This window comes from Urocitellus parryii, chromosome 3 (genome assembly GCF_045843805.1).
Source record: "Urocitellus parryii isolate mUroPar1 chromosome 3, mUroPar1.hap1, whole genome shotgun sequence".
NCBI classification, from domain to species: Eukaryota; Metazoa; Chordata; class Mammalia; order Rodentia; family Sciuridae; genus Urocitellus; species Urocitellus parryii.
The window spans coordinates 12,299,323-12,321,243 of record NC_135533.1 but is presented as its reverse complement, the minus strand read 5'-3'; the positions used below and the strand labels follow the sequence as shown (position 1 = coordinate 12,321,243).

Here is a 21,921-nt window from a genome sequence, read left to right as displayed (position 1 = left end):
CCGTCAACATCTAAAAAGAATTCAAAAAAAGAAAAGGGAGGGTAAGGAAGGAGTCTTCCCATTTTTCTCCACGGAATTTGTATTGGTCCTCACAGAGTCAGACACAGATCATTGGAGATGGGTGAACATCATCATACACCTGCCATACATGGTCATGCCTCAGTGTGGCCCTGTAACAGCCTCCAGCGTAAGTGGAGCGTGTGGGCCAGGGATGACGGCTCAGTTCTATAAGCCTCACTTGGTTGCATTGAGATATTTTGATCCCTTGCAACGATCTGAGGCTTGGATTCGGACTACCTCCAGGTATCTTGGGGTGCAGGAGAGGGTGCCAGGCCTCCCTTCAAAGACGTCTTCAGGAATATGGGGAGTGCATGGGGAAGCTCAGGAAGCAGGGAATCACAGAAGCCTTTTTGTTTGAACTTCATGCTGACAACATATTTGGTTTCCTGAAGAAGCCACGCCCCTTGGCACCTCAGGCCAGGAGACCCAGCCTCTGATTGCTGTCTTATAGGCGAGATCCTGCTTTGTCTCACAGCGCTTCAGGAGAGAGCCAGAGGGGCCAGGGGATGGGGCCATTTTCCATTGTGTGCGTCTGGGTGCTCCTGGCTGCAGACCTGAGTGCAGGTCTGATGACCAGCGTTTGGGGGGGGGCACTCGGTGGGTGGAGGGAGGAAGAGAGAGATGAAGCACTAGAGCACCATAGGCAGAGAAGGTGCTCCCTAATCCCAGTCTTGGACAATGCCCCAGGGACAGCCTCTACCCTGGCAAGTGTCCCTTCTGCTCCCTGCAGCCTCCTGTCAGTGTCACTCATGGACTCCCTCCCCAGAAATTAGCTCAGTTTGTAACCCCCCTGCAACCACTGTCTGTGCCTTCGCTTCCACCAGCCTTTGTGTTCCAGACCCCTCTGCAAGCCTGGTGGAGCAAAGGCCCAGGTGGGTTCTCGTACCGCGTGGACAGGCTGAGACTCTGCGCTGCATCCTGAGGAATTCCCAGTACCCCTGGATGAGCTGGTACCAACAGGATCTCCAGCAGCAATTACAGTGGCTGGCCACTCTGAGAAGCCCTGGGGACAAGGAGGATATATCCCTTCCAGGAGCCAATTACCTGGCCACACGAGTCAGTGACACTGAGCTGAGTCTGCACGTGGCCAATGTCACCCAGGGAAGAGTCCTGTTCTGTACTTGCAGCAAAGACACAGTGAGAAAGCCTCCTGGGGCCTTTGAATAAAAACCACACACACAGACACCCTGGTTTCTAGGATCTCTTCTGCCTGCTTCCTCCTCACCTTCACCCTCCCTTCTTGCTCTAACCACAAGTGGAATCTCCTGCTGATTTACCATTTGACTTTCTCTGCTTAAACAGCACAGCAATCTCATCCCAGCTGCTAGAGGGCTTGAGTGTGAACACTTGTGTGTGTTGGGGAAGGCTCTTCTCCCACCTAAACCTCAATCAACTAGCAATAGTTGTTCTTTCCATAGTTTGCATACATAAAAAGCATATTGCATGATAATGTGGTATCGATCCCAAAGGGAAGAAACCTGGAGAAACTCTGGAAGCTCAATAAAGGCATGGGCAGAATTGCTGAGTGTGTAGCCTCTCCTTCACACCCCTAGAATAAACTCCTATTTTATTTTTCTGATGACATCTCCATTCTTATTACTCTTACTTAACTCCTTACACCTCAAACTCAAGCTTATCTTTAAGACAGTAAGACCTCCCAAAAGAGCAAGGTCTGGATCCGCAGGGGAGGGATTCCTGAATATTGTACCACAAAGCCATGAGTCAGAACTGGCTCTGAGGTCATTCCTAGAGCAAGGAGTGGAATGAGGAGTCACAAGCTCCAGGCTAAGGGTTGGGTAGTACCTTGGAAGCTTGGAAGTGCAGAATGAAGAGGGATGGAGGGAGCGAGGGAGAGAGAGAGAGAGAGAGAGAGAGAGAGAGAGAGAGAGAGAGAGAGAGATCCTAAGTCCATAGGAAGGGCTTCTGTAGCTGAGCCATTCTGCTTCTAGATTGAATGTCTGTATCCCAGGGGTGTCGACCACGTGGGCACACAACCAGGATGCAGGTGGCAATGAACAGCTGCAAACGCAGATCCAAAGTACCCGATCACTAATGGTGCTGTGGGTTGTGTGGTAGAGACGCTGGCAGGGCTGTTTCCTAAGCCCCTGTGATTGAGGAGTTTTTCCATTAGGGGTCACCATTCACCCACCGTTCTCCAGGATGTGTGTGGTGTTGGTTGGGAGGCCTAGCACACTGGAAGGGGTCTCCTGTATTCTTCCCTTCCTTCCCTCAGCCTCCTGTGTGTCACCCCCACCCTCCCTTCCCACAGAAAGATCTCCAGATGGGTGTCATCTGGCGGCAATATTGCTTTGGTGCAGCCTGGGGCTGGCCAGGCCAGCTTGGGTGCCACCACCCTTGTTCAGGTTTGCATGTTCCTGATCTTTTCTAAAACATTATGTGCTGTTGAAAAAGATGGCTTTGTTGTGTGACAGTGGGGACAGAGGACAAACAGGCTTTCTTCTCATGACCCAAGGGACATTCTGAGACATCCATTCTTATCTTCAAATAATTCTCCTACCTTCCTGACATAACAGCTAGAATCCCATCACTATTTCTTTGGATTACAGTTCTGTCAATAATCAGATTAGAAATAGACCAGAAGAAGTAAATCTGAAGGTTCCCCCAAGTAGTTTTTAACACTGGAACATGATTCACCTGTCACTACTTGAAGGTACATCACCTTGTCCGAATGGAAAATAGAACTTCAAAGACTAGATGGAGATGTAGGGAAGTTGGAGAAACAGATAATTTGAAAGTGGTTTCTCACTGGCTGGAGAGAACCTTGGTGAGGGTCACAGATAGCTACTGGGAACTGGAGAGGGTGGGACATGTTTGCAGGAGGAAGAAAAACGAGAGCATGAGGAACGGCCCCTAGACAGGCTTGGACTGCTACCCTGCTTTGCAATTTCAACCTGTCATGGCCCAGCCATGAGAGGTGGCAGAAAAATATCTGCTGTATGTTTTATGTTTGAAAGCCTCTCTCTCAGGCTGTAGAAGGCCCAGGTGCCTGAGAAGGAGAAGTTACATATCAGAATGTTCTTTGGCTCTCTGATTCTGATCAATTTATTTTACATAGTTTCTCCTCTGGTTGGAGAAAGATAAACACAGGTGCTACATTGAAATGTTTGTGTCCCCTCCAAAATGTATGTTGAGATTCAATCCCCAGTGCAGTAGGGGCCCGTAGGAGGTAACTAGCACTTGAGGGATCCATTTTCATGGACAGGAATAGTGCCTTGTCAATGTGCTCCAAGGAGAGAACTGGTGTCTTTGTTTTGTTTTGTTTCTTGCCTTTTTGCTTTCTGCCACGTGAGGATACAGAAAGAAGGCCCTCACCAGATACCAACACAATGTCATGATCTTGGAGTTGTCAGTCTCCAAAGCTGTAAGAAATAAAGAAATAAATTTCAGTTGTTTTTAAACTATCTAGTCTCGGGTATTTTGTAATAGCAGCACAAATGGACTAAGACAGTAGCTATAAAGAAATGGTAACAGATTCCCCAATCCTCCTGCTTATTGAATGCCAGCTGTGTACTAAATACCATGGCACATGACTTTGGTGAGTCCTCTTTTTCCTTCTCAACAATCCAGAGACATATGATTTGTCCCACTTTATAGATAAAGAAAGCAGGACCAAAGAGGCTAAGTTAGCTAAAGGTGGAAGAGAGTGCTCTTTTTAAAACTCTTATTATAATGGACTTGAGTCTTTTGGTCTTGGTGAAAACAGAGGTAATAGATGATCTAAGAATTGGATGAGCTCTCTGTGGAGGTGCTGATGATAGAGATCAAAGAGTGGGGAGGATGGAAATTATAGAAGGAAATCCATTTACCAAAGCCTATTGGAATGAGGTGGAAAGGGCAAGCTGGCAGAGTCCAGGCCACGTGGTGAGAAAGGGCACTGCAGGTTGAGGAGAGGCTATGTGGAGAGGAAGAAACTAGCTGTGATTCCTTGGGAAGGCTGGCAGTGGGTGCTGGGGCCCGAAGGGGATTTCAGAATCATCGGGGAGATAAGGCAGAGTCTTGGGCTTGTAAAAGCGGGACAGTCAAAACAAGATTGTCAAGACAAAGGTAGTAGTAATAGAACTGGGATGAAAAGGGGACTTCCTTGCATGGTTGCATGAACAGAACAGAAGTCCCATTGTTTTACTGGGAAGGGGTAACAGCAAGCATGGCTTGGTGACAAGTCACTGGAGCCAGGAGGATGTTTGAATTCTCTCATCTAAAATAGGACTGGCCCCCTGTTTTGAGATGCTGACATGGGACTCAAGAGACTACAGATGTGCCAAATAGATGAATAGACATAGGGATTTAGGGGCATAAAGGGAAAAAAAGGCAAAAAGGCAAAAGCAAATTTTCATGTGCATTTTGTAGTCAAAGCAAATCCTACCTGTGATTTTTAACAACTTAATAATTATTTTGAAAAACAAATCAAAAGACTGGGAAAGAGAGACAAAGAAAAGACATTTGTTTTCATGATAAATGCATTTGATTTTGTTCAAAACAACAGAAATCCAAAAATAAAATTTATTTTATATATGTATTCCCCAAAGGATAGCATTTTGTTTTTTTTCTCTATATTTTTTATTGGTGCACTGCAGTTGTACATATTGATTGTGACAGGTTGTTACATATTCATATATACACACAATAGATCATCAATATAATTTGGCCAGTATTATTCCCCAGCACTTGCTCCCTGCCCCCCCTCACCTGAAGTCCCTTTCCTTTACTGATCTCTCTTTGATTTTTAGTATATATACACCAACTTTGTTTTCCCTTTTCCTCTCTAGCTTCTGCATGAAAGAAAACATACAAGCCTTAACCTTCTGAGTTTGATTTATATTACTTAACCTAATGGTCTCTAGTTATATGCATTTTCCTGCAAATGCCATGATTTCATTTTTCTTTATGGCTGAATTAAACTCCAATGTGTATATATGCCACATTTTCTTTATTTATTCATCCATTGAGGGACCTAGGCTGGTTCTGTCGTTTGGCTGTTGTGAATTGTGCTGTTTTAAAAATAGGTATGCATGTTTCACTGTATTAAGATGACTTCAATTCTTCAGGAGAAAATTGAGAAGTGGCATTAACTGGGTCACCTGGTGACTCCATACCTAGTCTTTTGAGGAGCTTCCATACTGATTTCCATAGTGGCTGGGCTAGAAATTGCATATATTTCAAGTGATTTGATGATGAAATGACCGCCACACTCAAGCTTACCAACATACTCATCTCACAGTTACCTTTTGTGTGTGCCTTGGTGAGGAGACTTAAGATGTACCACCTTAGAAATGTCAAGGAAGGGTGCAACACAACATTGTTAATTATAGTCACCATGAATATTAAATCTCCAAGCTCATTAATCTGATATATATGAAACTTTTTGTACCATTGACTAACATTTTTCCCTCCCCTGAGGCCCTGGAACCACTCCATGCTTCTAAGAGTTTGACTGTTTTAGTTCCCCTATGTACATGAGAACATGGGGCAGTTGTCTTTCTGTGCCTTAACATAATATTCTCCAGGTTCTTAACATAATGTTTTCTTAGCCTAACGCTCTTCAGGCTGATCCATGTTATTGATACTAACCTTGACAAGTCCTTGCTTCCCGAACGTTGAAGTATAACACCGAGAAGCACACCAAGGCAAGTGCAGAGTGGAAAGTAAAAGGCTTTATTTACTAAAGGACAGCAGAGAAGACCCCCCCTCCACCGACCACCCAGGAAGAAAGGGAACTGAAAGGCAGAATCCCTGGGTTGAGGAGGTCTCATCCCTTTTTTATATCTGAGGTCTTTATTCCTGTCCTTTATCTTGCTTATTTTCCTTTATCCTGCATCCTTTATCCTGCATATGATGGGGGAGGCAGGTGGGAAGGCAGGTGGAATTGATTAGCACCTCCCTATCTGCTGGGAGCTGCCTCATTAACAGTTCTTTGTGTGTGTGTGGGGGGGAGGGCTTGGGGATATTAACATTTCAATCTCCCAGGTGTAGTTTCTGATTTCCCAGATTCAGATGGGAATCTATTTTTCTCTATTAAACTGTGTATCAGACCTGATTTACCTAGCTACACTAACTACCTATCTTGAAATCTGGCTTCATTATTGTGAATAGAAATATCTCCTGTTTCAAGGATAATATTCTTTTAAGGATAATATTTCCTTTATCTATTCATCTGGTGATGCACATTTAGGTTGTCTCCATGTCTTGGCCATTGTGAATAATGCATCAATAAACACGGAAATACAGATATTCCCCTCAAGGTACAGACTTTTGGATATATGTCCAAAAGTGGGTTATTATGTCCTATGGTAACTATTTTTAATTCTTAGGGCTCTCCGTAATATTTTACATAATGATGCACTGACAATGAATAAATGTTCTTCTTTCTCCACATCCCTGCCACCACTTGTTATCCTTCTTGGTTTTGAGAATAGCCATTTAGCAAATGTGAGGTGATATCTCCTCGTATTTGTGATTTCTATTCACCTGATGATTAGTGATGTTGAGAGTTTGGTTTTGCTTGATATATTGGTATCAATTACATGTGTGCTACTGTGATAGGACCACCCCTTCCAGGGATGCTTGAGGAAAATGATCGGAATTCTTAGGAGACAGAAGTTCAATTAACATATCTAGTTGTTCTCTTTCCTGAGATTAAGATTTATATGAATTTCTGGGGAGTTGCTAGGGCTCTGTCCTTATAGGCACTCAGAAGGAGCAAGATGGGAGGAATGGGAACAAATTCTTTGTGGAAGATTTATGTATTGTAGTAGAATTTTTCAAGGTCAACTTGGAGCAGGATAATAATTGTGTCCCCTGAGAACTCTCACATTAAGTACTCCTCTTCAGAAGATTTTGGTGATCCAATGGACAGGACAGTCTGTTCTCAACTTCCTCCATATGCTTCCAAATGCTTGTGAAAGAGCTTCATGAACAGTGAACAATAGAGACAAGTGGACCACGTGCATGGCTGAGTATCAAAGACTTCTTGTAAGTCTGACCCCGATACCACTACTCTTGTAGACCTAGAGTCAACAACCTACATCAGTTATCAACATCAGTTTGCCACTGTATCCCATGTTTCCCATCTGCCACTTGGAGGTAAGGGGGGTCTTTCTGTCGTAGCATAGTAGCTATTTGTCTTCACTATCACCAGTGCCTTAGCATCCCCATCCTCAAATTACGTGAATGTCTTATGCATTCCACAAAAAAAAAAAAAAAAGGAATATATTCAGCAACTGAGGAAGTCTCCTCCTAGTGCTCATGGTGAAACCTGGGGATGGCACACAGGTCCGTGGAATTCAGGGACCTCACATTTGTTGCTATCTAGAATCAACTGGTCTTATACAGCATTAATGTGACCTGTTGAAATCTTTGCACCAGTTCAAGCTGAGAAACATCCTCAGAGGTTGAGGTGGTCTCTTGCAAAATTGTTTCAATGCCACTTATTTCTCCATTAACTAAAATTTTAGTTAATGAAATATATGAATGTGAAGCTCTCATAATTGTGCTTAATAATTCATACACAAAACTCTTCTTGTAAGCATCCCAAGCTAGGCATAACTGATTCGGTGGTTTTAGAACCTTTGAGAGGACAATGTATTGTTGGAACTTGGGTTTCCTGAGACAGGTTCTCTTCTGCCCCAGCTGTACTGAAAAGCTAGTGGCCATAGGCTGAATTCACTGGAACCTGTTTTTAGCTTCTGCTTTGTTAACCCTCAGTCAAATAGCCACAGAACTCTCTCCTGTAAACCTACACATTAAAAAGTTCTGGTGGTTACCAAAGCTGCAGAGTTGAGATGAAAAGAAAAGAGGAAAGAAAGAAGCCAGAGTGACAGCCAGGAGAAAGTAGAGCTTCTAGGCCAAATGCTGTAATATAAGAGGCAAGCTTGCATTAAGAAAATTGGGCCTGGATTCTGTTTGTCTGCCACATCACAAACCCCAAGTAACTTTTATAGCAACCTCATTTGTCTCAAGTAGACACCCAGAATCCTGCAAAAAGACTGGGTGAAATCTATCCATGCCTGGTGTAGAATCCTATGTGCACACACAGAAATGAAGTGCAATGCCCTCACAGTCCCCAGGTTTAAACACTTCTCCCCACCCATTCTTCTATTTAGCCCACTCCTTGTTAGAATGCCTCTTTCCAATTGTTGTGTTAAGTTTCCAAAAACACATATTGTGTAACTCAGGAAGTAATAGAAAGTGGGATACCCCACGTGACGACGGAGTGGCCCTTTTGTCTGTTGGAGAGAATACCATGTCCATTTCAATAACCCAAATGGTCTAAGAAGTTTTAAGTTTTCCATCTTCATTTGCGTGGGAGGAAAGGGTTGCTGTGTATGAGTGAACAAGTAAGAGTTATACATGGCACCATCCCAGGAATCCATTTAATTAATTCTGAGGTTGGACATGGGAGACGCTGTGTCACATGCTGTGGAATTCCTGCTGTGGAACCCTCAGTTGTTTTGGATTGTACTTTGAATCCAGGACAAGTAGTGAAAAATACTAGCATAGATGCCAACATCGGCTCTCAAGACACATCCATCTGCAAAAGACAGGATTCCATAGAGTACTCCATTGCAGACTGCGGGGGCTGCTGAGACTTCCTGCCAGCAGAAAGAAAACCAGGTTACCTTCCACAGTTTCCACAAGGAAGGGGGAAGTTAAGGCAGAAGTAATTAGAACATTTACCCTGCAAGGCACCCTCCTTCCTGGCACGATGCCCACACAGAACATATTCTGCTTGATGGTTTGGGTTCTGTAGCCTCCTTGACAATCTTTCTCAGAGATTACAGAGATGTTCACATTCTGCAGTGAGTCAGGTTCCTTGGCTACAGAAAAGAGAGAAGTTGGACTTCCTCAACAGTTGTCCTACATACTGAATCAGCTTTACTTTCTCTCTTTTTCAACTTATTTCTCCTTCTATCGTAAGAAAGGAAATATTGTGTGAATAGGACAACTGTGGTAGTCAGGATGACCTGGATACAGGTTACCACATTAACAATTTCTTATGATACAAGTGCCTGTCTGTTTATGAATGTGTTTAAATGAATAGCTACTGACAGTCTATTAGGATTTGCATGAAAATTTTGGGCTAAGCTAGCTGGCAGACAGGTAACAGAAAGCTATGTTAACTTGACTTTTTTTTTCGGGAAATTTTAATTTTAAGACATAGAAGAAAGCTTAGGTAGAATATTTAGTTTCAAAATTCATTGATAAAAATGATGGTACCCTTTGACAGTTTTCTGAAGAAATGAATACTATCTAGAATGTTCTCAGTTTAAAATACTTTGTAAGTTAAACTAGGTCATCTCCTGCGTCTTGCATAAGGGAGTTCCGATTTAGCACAGGATTAGGTATATTTCTTGTGCTTATATTTTATTTTTATTTGTTTGTTTATTTATTTTTTGGTATTTCAAGGCTCTAAGTTTCTTTATTGCTTCTTTCCACTGAAACCACTTCTATCATGCATGAAAGCAGAGATGATAAAAAGATACAGCAGGAAAATGGCTTAAAGGATTCCTTGAGTAATGGAAAGGGAAAGGGAATGATCTGAAAGGGATGACTTTGGAGGCCTGGGGAAAGCTTCATTTAGCAGAATTGCAGAAGCTGAGATGAGAGCGTTCAGAAGCATGGCTAATTTCAAGAGAATGCCATTGAATTCAGCAGATATCACACATATTACAGACTCACAGACATCACAAATGTTGTAGCCCCAGGTGGTGACCATGCACATGGTATTCACACGGACAGGATGGTTGGGGAGTTTGACCAGTTTCACATAGTTATTGAGATTAATCACTTTTTTCAGCTTGATTAACATGACGTCATTTTGGATAGATGAGACTGAGAAGTAAGGATGATAAATCATCTTCTCATAGCCGACCACCTGCACATAACGTTCCCTGCTATCTGAAGGGTTTGTGATCCCCAACACCACTTGGAGCTTCCTGGAATGATACAGATGTTCACAACAGTACTTAACATAGGTGGCTTCTCCATCCTATGGGCCTTCACTAGCCCACAGATGTTTTCCTCTGCCACTGAATGCCCCTCAAAGATCTTTCTAACCCCATTTAATTGGGAGATAGTTCTGGGCAGTGTCCGACCTGAAAACCCAAACAGTAGTGTGGCTTTTTACTCACGGCAAGTTGCAATGTGCAGCTGTGATTACCCAAAGTGGATGGATCAGGGCTCCTACGCAGGGCAAGTAATCGGATTTCAAGTAGACCAAGTAAGAGGGGGTAATGGCACCTGTGTACTCTGGATTATAGGCAAAGGTAACTGGAAAGAGAGACATCAACAAGAAATTCTGAGATTTCTCAATAGTCACTGAAAAACCAAAGGAGCATTATTTAATAGGCTTCTCCAACCTTCTCTTGATATCTTTAAGTATAAACTAAACCTATGAATTGATTTTGTTCTAAACATGAAGAAAATAATGATAGAAACATATGTTTAATAAATAAAAAGGTGTTTGCCCTTTTAAGTGACAATAAATATTCTTCAAATAAACTTTCTTAAATACTTTCTAAATCCAGTGTATGTAATATTAAATCAACTTTTTTTCTTTGCCAATTTTAGAATACTTTCACAAGTCTTATTTCTTTTCTCCAAAAAAATAATGCAAGCAGAATGACCTACGCACCAATACAAAGGACTGTTTTATGCTCTGTGGTGCCCATGAATTGGGAAATCCTCACTCCCATTCTCTCACCCCAACATTAATCCTGGTCCAGAAAGGTCCAGAGTCAGCTCTTTCTTAGGAGTGGTTCTGGTTGGGGTATCAATGTCCTGGCCTCCCCGGAAGCATACAAAACCAACAACCTCAGGTCAGGCAGGCAGGCACCGTTACAGGGAGAGAGTTGGTGGGGACCGAGAATCAGCCCTCCGTCTCAAGTCTGCCATGGTGTCTCCTGTCTTGACCCATCTTTCACTTTTCCCCCAGGATTTCTCTTTGGTGAACACAAAGCCAGCTGGGCAGATACTCACGAGGCAGGTGTGAGAGAGCCCAGATGAGGATGAGCTTCATGACAGTGGGACAGTCTTTTGCCAGGATACGTTTCATCTCAGAGTCTCTGGGAAACAAGGAGAGGAGGATGGGGAAAGTATTAAATCAGATAAACAAGAGGAGCTCTAGGGTTGAAATAAAAGTCTTATCCAAACTCTTTCAGTGTCAGGATTCAGTTACCAAAATGGTGTTCATCTGTCAAACGAGGGGGTTGGTTTCTGCTGTTGGAGGGAAAGGAAACAAGGTTGGTGACTCTGTTCCTGACCCAGCAGAAAGTATTTCTGGAATCCTGGGTCCCCCCAGCTGCTCCTTTCAGGCAAGAAATTACATAACCTGACAAAGTTTCAGTTCGCAGTGTCTCCACAGCCGTGTCCTGTCGGGTTTCTGCAGGCAGTTTTCTGTCTGAACTACACTGACCCCTCCTGTCTCTGTGATGCCGAGCCCCATTTGTGTGACACTGGCTGGACGTGCTCAGGCCTCTGGCACTGACATAGCTCCCTCTGCCTAACACTAAATTCCTCTTTGAGATACCTCAGTCCTCTTCTTTCTGTATCTCTTGAACTGATGCTGGGAATCTATTGCTGCTAAGTGCAAAATGATAGAACCATTAAAGAAAATAGTGACCATTTACTTACAAATCTCAACATGGCCTTGACGTAGAATCCACCAGTGACACTCATTATTACCCAAATGAGTTGAAAACTTCTGTCCACAAATAAGTCTGCACATGGATGTTTATGGAAGCTTTATTCAAAATCACCAATCTTGGAAGAAAACCAAATGTGCTGCATAGTTAAGTGGATAAACAGGTCGGTGCGGACGCAAAGTGAAATATTGCGAAAAATTTTTTAAACATGTATTGTTAAGAGAAGAAGGCAGTCTGAAAAGAATATAAAAGTCATGACTTCAATTAGTGACATTCTAAAAAAGGCAAAATTACAGAGATCAAGGGTTGCCAGGACTTGGGGAGAAAGATGGATGAATAGGTTGATCATAGGGGAATTTTAGGGCAGTGCAGTTATTTTGTATAATACAGGAATGGTATACACAACATTATACATTTGACAATACCCACATACCTGTACAATTTGAGGAAATTATTTAATAATTATACATCAATATTGGTTCATTGATTGCAGCAAGTGTACCACAGTGAAAGATGTTAATAAGAACAGATTACTCAGTGGTAGAGTCTTGGTGGGCATACTGTAATTCTTCTAGTGTTTTTGTATGCTTGGAAAATTTCGTAAAATGCTGGAGAGAAGGTTTTTTAAAATCCCGGTATGTGTCTTAGTGTAAAAAATTCAAGGTACTTTCTAGTCTACATGGTGTGTTAGAAAGGGGTCCCCAGGTATTACACTTTACTTGGGTCTTACAGAAAGGTTGAGAGCTCATATAGTATAAACAGAAGAGAAAAACCAGCCCACGGAGAGGGAAAAACTTTAGCAAAGATGTGAAGACCTACAACAATATGGCATGTTTGTGGAACTATAATCAAGTGTTGAAGAGTTCTCAGGAAGATAGATAAGTGAGAATCACATAATGAAAGCTTTTTTACATAAGCCTCACCTGTGTAGCATAAGACTCACCTAATTCTTTATAGGACATAAGGAGCCAAGAAATTTATGATTTGACAAAAAATTATTGACTCTTTTGGGGTATGGATCCAAGCCCCATGTTTATGCCCTATACAATCCCCTTCCCTTGAATGTGAGCACCACATTCAAGAATGTAGTCAAGGTGATGGGGTGTCACCCAAATGATTGTGTTATTATGTAACAAAGTGTGTGTATGTGTGTGTGTGTGTGTGTGTGTGTGTGTGTAGCTAGTGTAGAAATACAGGATCTTAATGCTGGTTTGATGAAGTAGTAGCTGTTTAAGAAGACATTTTGAGGATACACAATGGTTGGGAACCTTTGTCAACTAAGGGACAGCACAAGGATCTGAGTCTGGCTTTCAGCTGACAGCCAGCAGAGTCAAGGTCCTGTGTCATATAAACACAAGAAAATGAATTCTTCCACGTGCATAAGCACAGAAGCAAATTCTTCCCCTGCAGGCTTGTTAAGACAATGCAGCTAAGTCTGGCCTGGACTAAAACTGTAAGATGATAAATGTGTGATGAGTCTCCGGTGAGGATTTTAATGCAGCATTGGAAAGTTAATACAAATGTCTCCTGTGGGCTGGTGATTTCTCAGATATCAATGATTTAATGGTAAGGGAGATGAGGATCTTGTGCTCGAGTATCATAGTCTAATTAAGGAGACAGATGTCCTAAGAATCATCATCATGAATGTCATGGTGTGGGAAGTGAAGTGGGGCAGAGAAACATTTAAAAGAAGATGCCCTTTGGGAAGTGATTTCTGAGACTTGAAGGATCAGTAGAAACTAGACAACTGCACAGATGAGGAGAAGTCTCTGGAAAGACGAACCAGGTCAAAAGAGCAGAGTATGAGCAGAGACACAGAACAGATATTTCAGAAAACCTACAACTGAAGAGAGAGCAGTCAGGGAGCGGGTCTAGGAAGCATGTCTTTGAGAGGATTTATCTGGCTTAAGTGATGGCAGGAAGAAGTCTTCAGGGAGGAAAGGTCAGATAGGAGGTACTAAAACACACAGGAGAAATTTGTTCTTATATTCTACAGCAGTGAATAGTGTAGAACATGGTATCTTATGATCTATTTCAAAATAACTAGAAGGGTCTTGAAGTTTCCCTACATATAGAAATAATAAACACGCAAATATACGCATACAAATACATGCATAAATAAATTCAAGCCAAAAAGAAGATATTCATCAATAAAGCCAGTCTGTAAGGAAGTTAGGGGAGATGGGTATGTTTGCAGATTTGGTGGTGGCAGCTGTCGTAGAAGATGTCTCCCCCTGCTCCCAAGCCAGAAGGCATTTGCTAAAATTGAGCATTGCATCCAAGGTGTGAGAAGAGAGGAGATGCTCTGAAATGGTTCTGTGAAGTTAGGCAAACAATTGACAATTGACTTGGAAAAATACAGAATTAACTGCTATAGACATTTCAAGACATGCTCAGTTGAGGGCTTTATTTTTTTTTAAATCATGGGGTCAAAAATACAGATGTGATTCATTAAGGGGGCAAGGAATCAGCACCAGAAGTGGGGGACACAGGGACAAAGCTGGGAAAGAAAGCGGGTTGGGAGAGACTCACATTTTGAATGGGGCCAGCAATTATAGGATACATGGAATCTTACTACATTCTTTCTCTTCCTCTAACATTATACCTTCAGGTGCTACTCATTTCCATGTATTTTTCCAGAACATATCACACTTTCACACTTTTATTTGCTTTTCTGATACCTCCCCCCAATGGTCTGCCTTCTTGATGGTTCCTCCTGTGATTCCACCTAAATGCTTAGATTTATGCCCTTAGAGAATACTGTTCAACTCCATGATCACAGTTGCTACAAGAATGGACTAACCAATGGCAAAGGTCATTCCATACCCTTGCATGTACCTCCAGCGAATGCAGTGTGTACTAAATAATTGGTGGTACCATGATTTTTTGTATGAATGAACAAAGAGTTGGGGTGTTGCTAAATTTCTCATCATTTCAAAGTTCACATGATAAGGAAAGCAGCAGTCATGACAAATTTCTGGTGCCTTTTTGTTTTTATTGAATATATTCCCCTTGAACCATGTTCATGAAGAGAAAAGATGAAGAATTGTAGATCCAGTGTAGAAAACATGAAGAGATCAGACTGAGGGGATGGGGAACAGGCACCTCAATAGGATTCCATGATTTTCATGATCCATCTTGAATAGGCATAAATTTCTGTAAAGAATCCCTCATTTCCCAGAGTATAACCTGCTTTTGCCCAGGTCAAGATTCCATGCAGCCTCCCACTGCAGATGGCTGGAGCAGCGGAAACTTCCTGCCAGGGAGAAGGAACATGTTGATGTAACTTTGTTGTCACACAAGAGTAAACACTATGAAGTGATGCACTATAGTAGCAAAATCGTCTAAGGGAATGGATTTCCACTGCTTGAGAAGTGACAAGCCTCTCTTCACATGCAGAGAAGTCTCACCCTTCTCAGTTTAAGCTTGATCCAACCTGAGTGTAAGAAGGGGAAAGGACAGATAGATGGCTGACCCCAGATCTCTGCCCTTTACTCTGTGGAGGGCTTTGGGGATTAGCACCCTATTGTCATCTCTCTGCCCCATGGAGCCCACACTGTCTTACCATACGGAACATACCTTTACATTAGTTATGAGGCTTAGAGGTTGTCCCACACACATGATGTTTAATTTTGGTTTTGGTTCTTCTTCTTGTTGGAGCACATTCTCGCAATCACTGGCAGAAAGAGGATGTTGGCTTATCCATGTCAGGATGTCTGGGTCACTGACTGTGGGAACGAGAAGACAAGTGGACTCCAGAGTTTAGCTCCTTATCCCAAGTGCCCTTATGATCAACCCCTATGTTGGAGACAAATTCATCCCTGAGAATATTTCAACCCACATTCTACCCTTCTTGAGGTTCTTGGTTCAGAATCTGTGTGGGAGAAGCAGATTCATAAGTCCCCTTCCACCAGTCACCACATCTTTAATTTTCTCTCGACTGTGAATAACGTATAGACCTTTGAAACAACGGTGTAAAGATGATGAGTGGGCACTAGAAGAAAGATAGTAAAAAGGCCATGTCTCTGTGGTCTACACACCATCTTTTCCTTTTAGCATCTGCTTCATTTTCTTTACATTGGTAACTATGTTTATGGTGTAGAACTGCTTTTCAAATTGAAGTCATGGGTTGCCAATGATTGAGAAATGCCACATCAGGTTATTTTGCTGTAAGAACGTCATAGAATATATTTCACAGACCTAGATGGGACAGTTCCACTGTACACCTGGGCTATGAGGGATAGCCACTGCTCCTAGGCTACAAACACATATGGCAAGTCACTGTACTGGACAGTGCAGGTGATTGTACGGCAATAGTAAGGATTAAAGTATGTAAATATATCTGAAAAGATAAAGTGAAAAACACTAGGCAATAGGAATTTTTCAGCTTCATTATAATTTTAAGGGACCAGTGTTGTATGTCTTCCATCACTGAAGCCTGTGGGACATGATTTCAAATAGATTATTTATAAACTGATCACTTAGAAGTGTGTTATCTGTATGTAAAGACCTATTTCTCCCTCAGAAGTCATTCTGTTCATCTCTTTCATAGCAATTGTTTTTTTTTTACACTGTCAATTTCAAGATGCAGGGACTCTAGCTATAGGGTTGCATAATTTTAATCTCTGGTAGAGAGTATGAAGGAAGAAGAAAAGAAACAAAAAGTGATCAGAGACTGATCATACTAAGCCTGGTGGCTCTTAAGGAGCAGGATTTTTCTGATAGAGTATATCCAAAAAAATGCCCCAAAGCAGATTAAGCCAAAAAGTCTCAGAACAGAAAAAACAAAACAAAACAAAACAGAGAGAAGTTATGCTTAGTTTTATATGACTAATTAAAATATGTTTAACAAGCTAGATGAAATAAATTACTTGAAATAAAAAAATTCTTAATAAATATCAGAAACCCTGATATTTATTATATCAGGAGAGGAGTGGTCCCTCACTATAATTGACATGTAGAGCCCACACCATAAAAACCTTTGCGTGGTTTTATTTTATTTACAAATGGTATATCAAGGAATACTTTTGTAAGGTGTGATCCAAATTGCTTTGAATAAGACTTAAGGACAAAAATCACATGTTGTAATTTTTTGTTCAGAAAATATATTCACTTAAGATCCCCAGGTATTTTGCTTCTAAATTAAAATGTGAAATTGCAACACACTGAAAATATAAAAGTTCTCATTTCTTATTTTTTTTTTTGCTTTTAAATAACATAATTATTTTAAAAGTCCCACGTTATTTGTCTTCGCAGAACAAACAGACCATCTGTGGGTGCCAGATGCAGGGTTTAAACCTGATTCAACAGGTTTTGACAATACTTAAAGAGAACATAAGTGGTTATTAGCAGCCACATGAAGTTATCTGCCAACAGGGACCAACAGATTCACTAACTTTCTTTACAAAGTGCCCATGAGAAGACAGACATCTCCCACAGACATCAAATCTCTCTGCTCCTCCAAATTTGGGCTCACAGAGGAGGGTGTGTGCCTACAACATGGGTGGTGACCATAAGGTATGTGTGGCCAGAAAGACACCTTCAGGAAGTCATAATCATCAACTCTCTATGAACCACCCAAGTCTTCTGCCGCTACAGGGAGATCTCAGATGTATCAGGAGGGATGAGATTAGTAATCTCAGCAGGGAGCCATCTCTGGTGATAGGGCAGGTGGTTCTGCCACCACCCTCCTCTGCTCTCTCTCAGGGTCACCTGGAATGAATGGGTTACCCTGGCTCTGCCCAGGCTGGGTTCTCTGTGGTGGGGAGTGGGACATAAACTCTGTGGCCTCACCTTGGACTGTAAGCTTTGTTTTTCTTTTTCCCCTGCTTTTGGGTGGGCTCTTTGAAAGTCTCCATTAGCAACCACCCTCTTGGCCTGCTGTCTGTGCATGAGGACACTCCATCTGTATGTGCCATTTGTAATGGTCTAGAATACCCTGGGTCTGGAATACCCTCCACACTGTATTTGTCTGACCTCTTCCTATTCCTGTTGCTCCCATGTCTTCAGAGAGGCCTCACAGGTCACCCTATATACTCTTCCCTTATATTGCAGCTTGATATTCGGTTTTGTGCTTTATTTTTGGCCATTTACTTATTTTTGCTGGCTTCCTCTACCAGAATGAAGGTCCAAGTGGGAAAACTGATTCCCCATCTTTATTTTTAAAGTTCAGAGTTCCCTGGACTCTGGCCTTAAATTGTTCTACATGTACAACAATTAGTGCCTGCTCCATTTGTTGGTGTCAGATTAGCTGCCCCGTAGCCAGTCTCCAAATTTTATCTTTGACCTCCAATTCTGGCCACATAAAGCTTAGCAGGAATCCCTCCAGGAGCAAGAACATTGCCTCATACCAGCTCTTTCCATCAAGTGTATCTGACCTCGTTTTCCCAGCTCCAACCTCCCCAGGATGAAGAGCACTCACGGTTTTTGTAGTCATTCCAAGTCCAGGTGGGGATGAAGCAGGACTCATTAGATGAGATGGGCTCCAACGATATGGCAATAGTCCCCACATACTTGTTGAGTGCCACAGGTTTGGAGAGTTTTATCATCATCAGGTCATTTTCCAGAGAGTTTGCATCAAAGTCAGGGTGAATCATAGTCAATGAATAATTTTGTACCTGCTCTTTTTTATTGTTGATGCTGGGTTGATGAACTCCAAGTCGAATTTTGATGCTTTGGAAGGAAAAAAAAAAGGCAAGGAAATGGGAAAGAGGAGAGTCAAGAATGTCATCCTACAAAAAAGGTCAGAAGTCGCCTTCTCCTATCATCTTAATTTCATTTATTAACCTGAAAGCTGCAGTGATGTATCTTTGTCTGTAGAATAATAACTGTTGACAGGACCATTGTATTACAGACATGCTTTTATGAAGCCTGACCTGAAATGCACTCAAGAGTCACTTGTTAAGATTTGGATAATCTGAATTAGTAGGTGGTGGGATGGTATCTCGATCAGTGATTCCACAGTGCTTTGTCTACCCTACACTGTCTTGACCCGTACATGGGACCTGGGACACACTGTTTCTGGATATTCCTAGGTGTTTTGATGATTTTCCCAGGCCCATATCACTATGCTTACCATGTCTTGTCTAGATTGATCAAAGACTCATGGGATTCTACTAGTAGTTTGTTGAGACTGCTAGAAGCCTTTTTGCTTATAATCCCCATTTAGACTCACCTACTTCCATTTTCAGCAGTCTAATCATACAACATATCTAATCATTCCTGGGCTCCTAATAACCTGCCCAAAGCAGTTCACATGTTAGATATGGGTGACAGAAAGAGCGTCTGATTTTCCAACTCTAAGTCCAGGAGGATGAGAACTGACTTATTTCCTTTCTGTTCCTCCTGATACAGAGGCCAGGCTCTCAATCTGTGTTGGAATCAACTGTCTTGACAATCAGGTGGCTGAGAGTTGTAAGTTTGAAATGGCCCTTTATACTGCTGCAACTGAGTAGGACTCCCTTCACATGACACATTTGCATGCCCAACAAAAGTGCAGATGTGACATTATTGTGCATCATTATTGTGCATGACGCCCTCCTGCCCTTCTGTTACCTGCATGGTGAGACTCTGCTTAAGAGGCAGGGGCAATTCTTTTCCTATGAACATCCCCTGACCAATACCATTTGGCCAAATACCCTACTATCTTTTCTACCTCAGAGACTATAAAAATAGTGATCCCTGGGTCTGGAATACCCTTTCCACTTTATTTGTCTGACTGCTTCCTCTTCCTGTTGCTCTCATGTCTTCAGAGAGGCCTGACAGGTTACCCTATACGCTGCTCCTTTGTATTGCAACTCAATGTTCTGTTTCATGCTTTATTTTCGGCTATTTGTTATTTTGGCTTGCTTCCTCTACCAGATGTAAGCTCCAAATGGGAAAACTGATTTCCATCCTGTTTCCTCACTGTCTTCTCAGTGCATGAAACAGCTGTTGCTATAGACTAATGATGAGAGAATATTATTTACTTCCCATGAAAATCTTATGACATCTTCCTCTGGATCTCTACTTAAAACACCCGACTGTGTATTCTATTGAAAACAAGCTTCTCTATCTTCATGGATCTTCCAATTCCATCAAAAACTTGGTGGGCTATTTTACCAAACTTACATCTATTTGAATAATCTCCCCCTGATTCCATAAGCAAAGGGCTACTTACGGTAAGGGGCAGTGGGCAGCTGTCAATACCCACTGGGGGTGGATGAGACACCCAACACAGGGCTCTGGGGTGGATTTCAGATAGACCATGTAAGGAACAGTAAAATCATCTTGTGCTTTTTTCTTTTCATTAGAAACATTTTCCACAATAAGTCCTGGAGAATCAAGGGATCATAGAGACAAAGAAGAAAAGAGACTATGACTGACTATGCAGGTGTTCTCTAATGAAAAGTTTTCAAGGATAGTACAGAGTTCTTTAATTTATTCTAGACATTTTAAAAAATAAGAGAAAACCATCCATGCCACCTGAGCTCTACACATTAAGGAATTTGACATGTATTTTTGCTTGAGATGAAATTATATTAAAGTTTGGTGACACTAACTTATGTGCTCATCTCGTGTTGATGAGAAATGCCCATTGACTGTACTGTGTGTTATAAAACTGAAAAAATTAAATGAACACCCTAAATACATTATTTTAAAAATTAACTTCTGGGCTGGGATTGTAGCTCAGTGGTAGAGTGCTTGCCTCACATGCACGAGGCCCCGGGTTCAACCTTCAGCACCACATAAAAATAAACAAAAATAAAGATATTGTGTCCATCTACAACTAAAAAAAATATTTTAAAGAATTAACTTTTGACAAGAATGGGGCTAACAAAACAAAAGATTGCCTGACTTGAAAAGAAGTGGGATAACGGGGGGCTTCCTGAACCCCTGACCTGCCTGCCCTCCCTTTCTAGGCCCACATCCTCCAATAACCATCTGCTCTGGGAAAGGAAACCCCCAGGCTGTGCAGGAGAAAATCACATGCCCACGAGCTCAAAGAGCAGGTCCCAGGACTGAACAGGGCAGGGCAGTGGGTATGTCCTGAGTAGCTCACAGGCATCATAGGGACTCAGAGAGCAGGTCCAGAGGACCAGCTGTGCGTCCAGGGTGCTTTCTTTCATCTCCTGCAGCAGTTGCTGCTCTCTTCAGTTGCCCTTCCAACCCCTGCATATCGCCCCAGGCAGGAACCAGGCCCAAACTCTCACCAGTTGCACTCAAGAGCACGAGAATGAGAAAATCCTTCATGGCAGACTGCGATCCTTCTAGAGCAGAAAGTTGATCCGAAATGAGTCCCAAATCCTTGACAAGAACAGCTGGGGAATTGAGAGGTACGGAGAGAAAGGAAGGTCTTATGGAAGTCTTCAAACTAGTTCTTATCAAGACCCGTTGTCTAAGGAGCCAACTCAGATGTGGGTGAAGGAGAGGAAGGGACAGACCCAAGCAAGCTCTGGTGCCTCCTCTCTGATCCCTGAAGTCTCCCAAGGCGTCATTATATAACCTGATCACCTCTTCCCTCCCTCTCTGTGACATAGCCTTTCTTTGTGGTCCCCTCCTTCCTTTGTGACTTTAAACCTCTCTCCCTGCCTTTCCCTGCCTTTTCCTTTTTTTTCCAAAATCCCTCTGCTGTCTCCACTGACTCACAGAACACTGGGGTATAAAATGCATTGGATAAACCTTTTCTCTTTCTTTTCTCCTCAGTTTGATGATGAGGAAGTTGCGATTCTCACAGAAGTTAGTGGCAAAGTGGAAACTCGGAACAAGGTCTCAAGATGCCCTGTGGCAAAGTTGAGCTCTACTTGGGCCCTGTGTGCTTCCAGAAAACAGGGAAAGGTAAGAAATTCCCTCACCCTTCTGTGTTCTAGAAGATGAATTACCACCAAGAACCTCCTTCCCACCAGACTTGGATCAGACTTTCCATGCACTTGTTCTTTCCTCATGGCTCCATGAAGACATTTTTTGAGTCACCCCCTGTTGACCTGTTGCAGGTCAATCAGATCTTTTCCCCCTTTTCTTGTACCTGCTGATGAAGGCAGACAACGATCCTCCAAGTCCTCCTCTTTCATTTCATGAATGATGAGCTAATATCAAACAGTATATTTCCTTGAAACTAGCTACACTCAAGTAACATTTTCTATTAATCCAATGGACAGAGCTTCCCCACTGTTTGTAAAATAACCCAGAATCTAAAACCCACTACTTAAACTTATTTACCCCT

General features: G+C 42.2%; 1 protein-coding gene and 1 pseudogene across 1 annotated transcript; both read right to left on the bottom strand.

Moving 5' to 3' along the window:
• Positions 1-8,519: 8,519 nt before the first annotated feature.
• Prss58 (serine protease 58) lies at positions 8,520-11,095 on the bottom strand. Its single transcript, XM_026412724.2, has 5 exons — positions 11,056-11,095; positions 10,209-10,347; positions 9,757-10,013; positions 8,755-8,894; positions 8,520-8,669 (listed from the first exon to the last, which is right to left on the bottom strand). The coding sequence occupies exons 1-5, from the start codon at positions 11,093-11,095 to the stop codon at positions 8,520-8,522; spliced, it is 726 nt and encodes a 241-aa protein (XP_026268509.1).
• Positions 11,096-14,826: 3,731 nt separating this feature from the next.
• Positions 14,827-21,769, bottom strand: LOC113199653 (putative inactive serine protease 58; annotated as a pseudogene).
• Between the last annotated feature and the right edge of the window lie 152 nt (positions 21,770-21,921).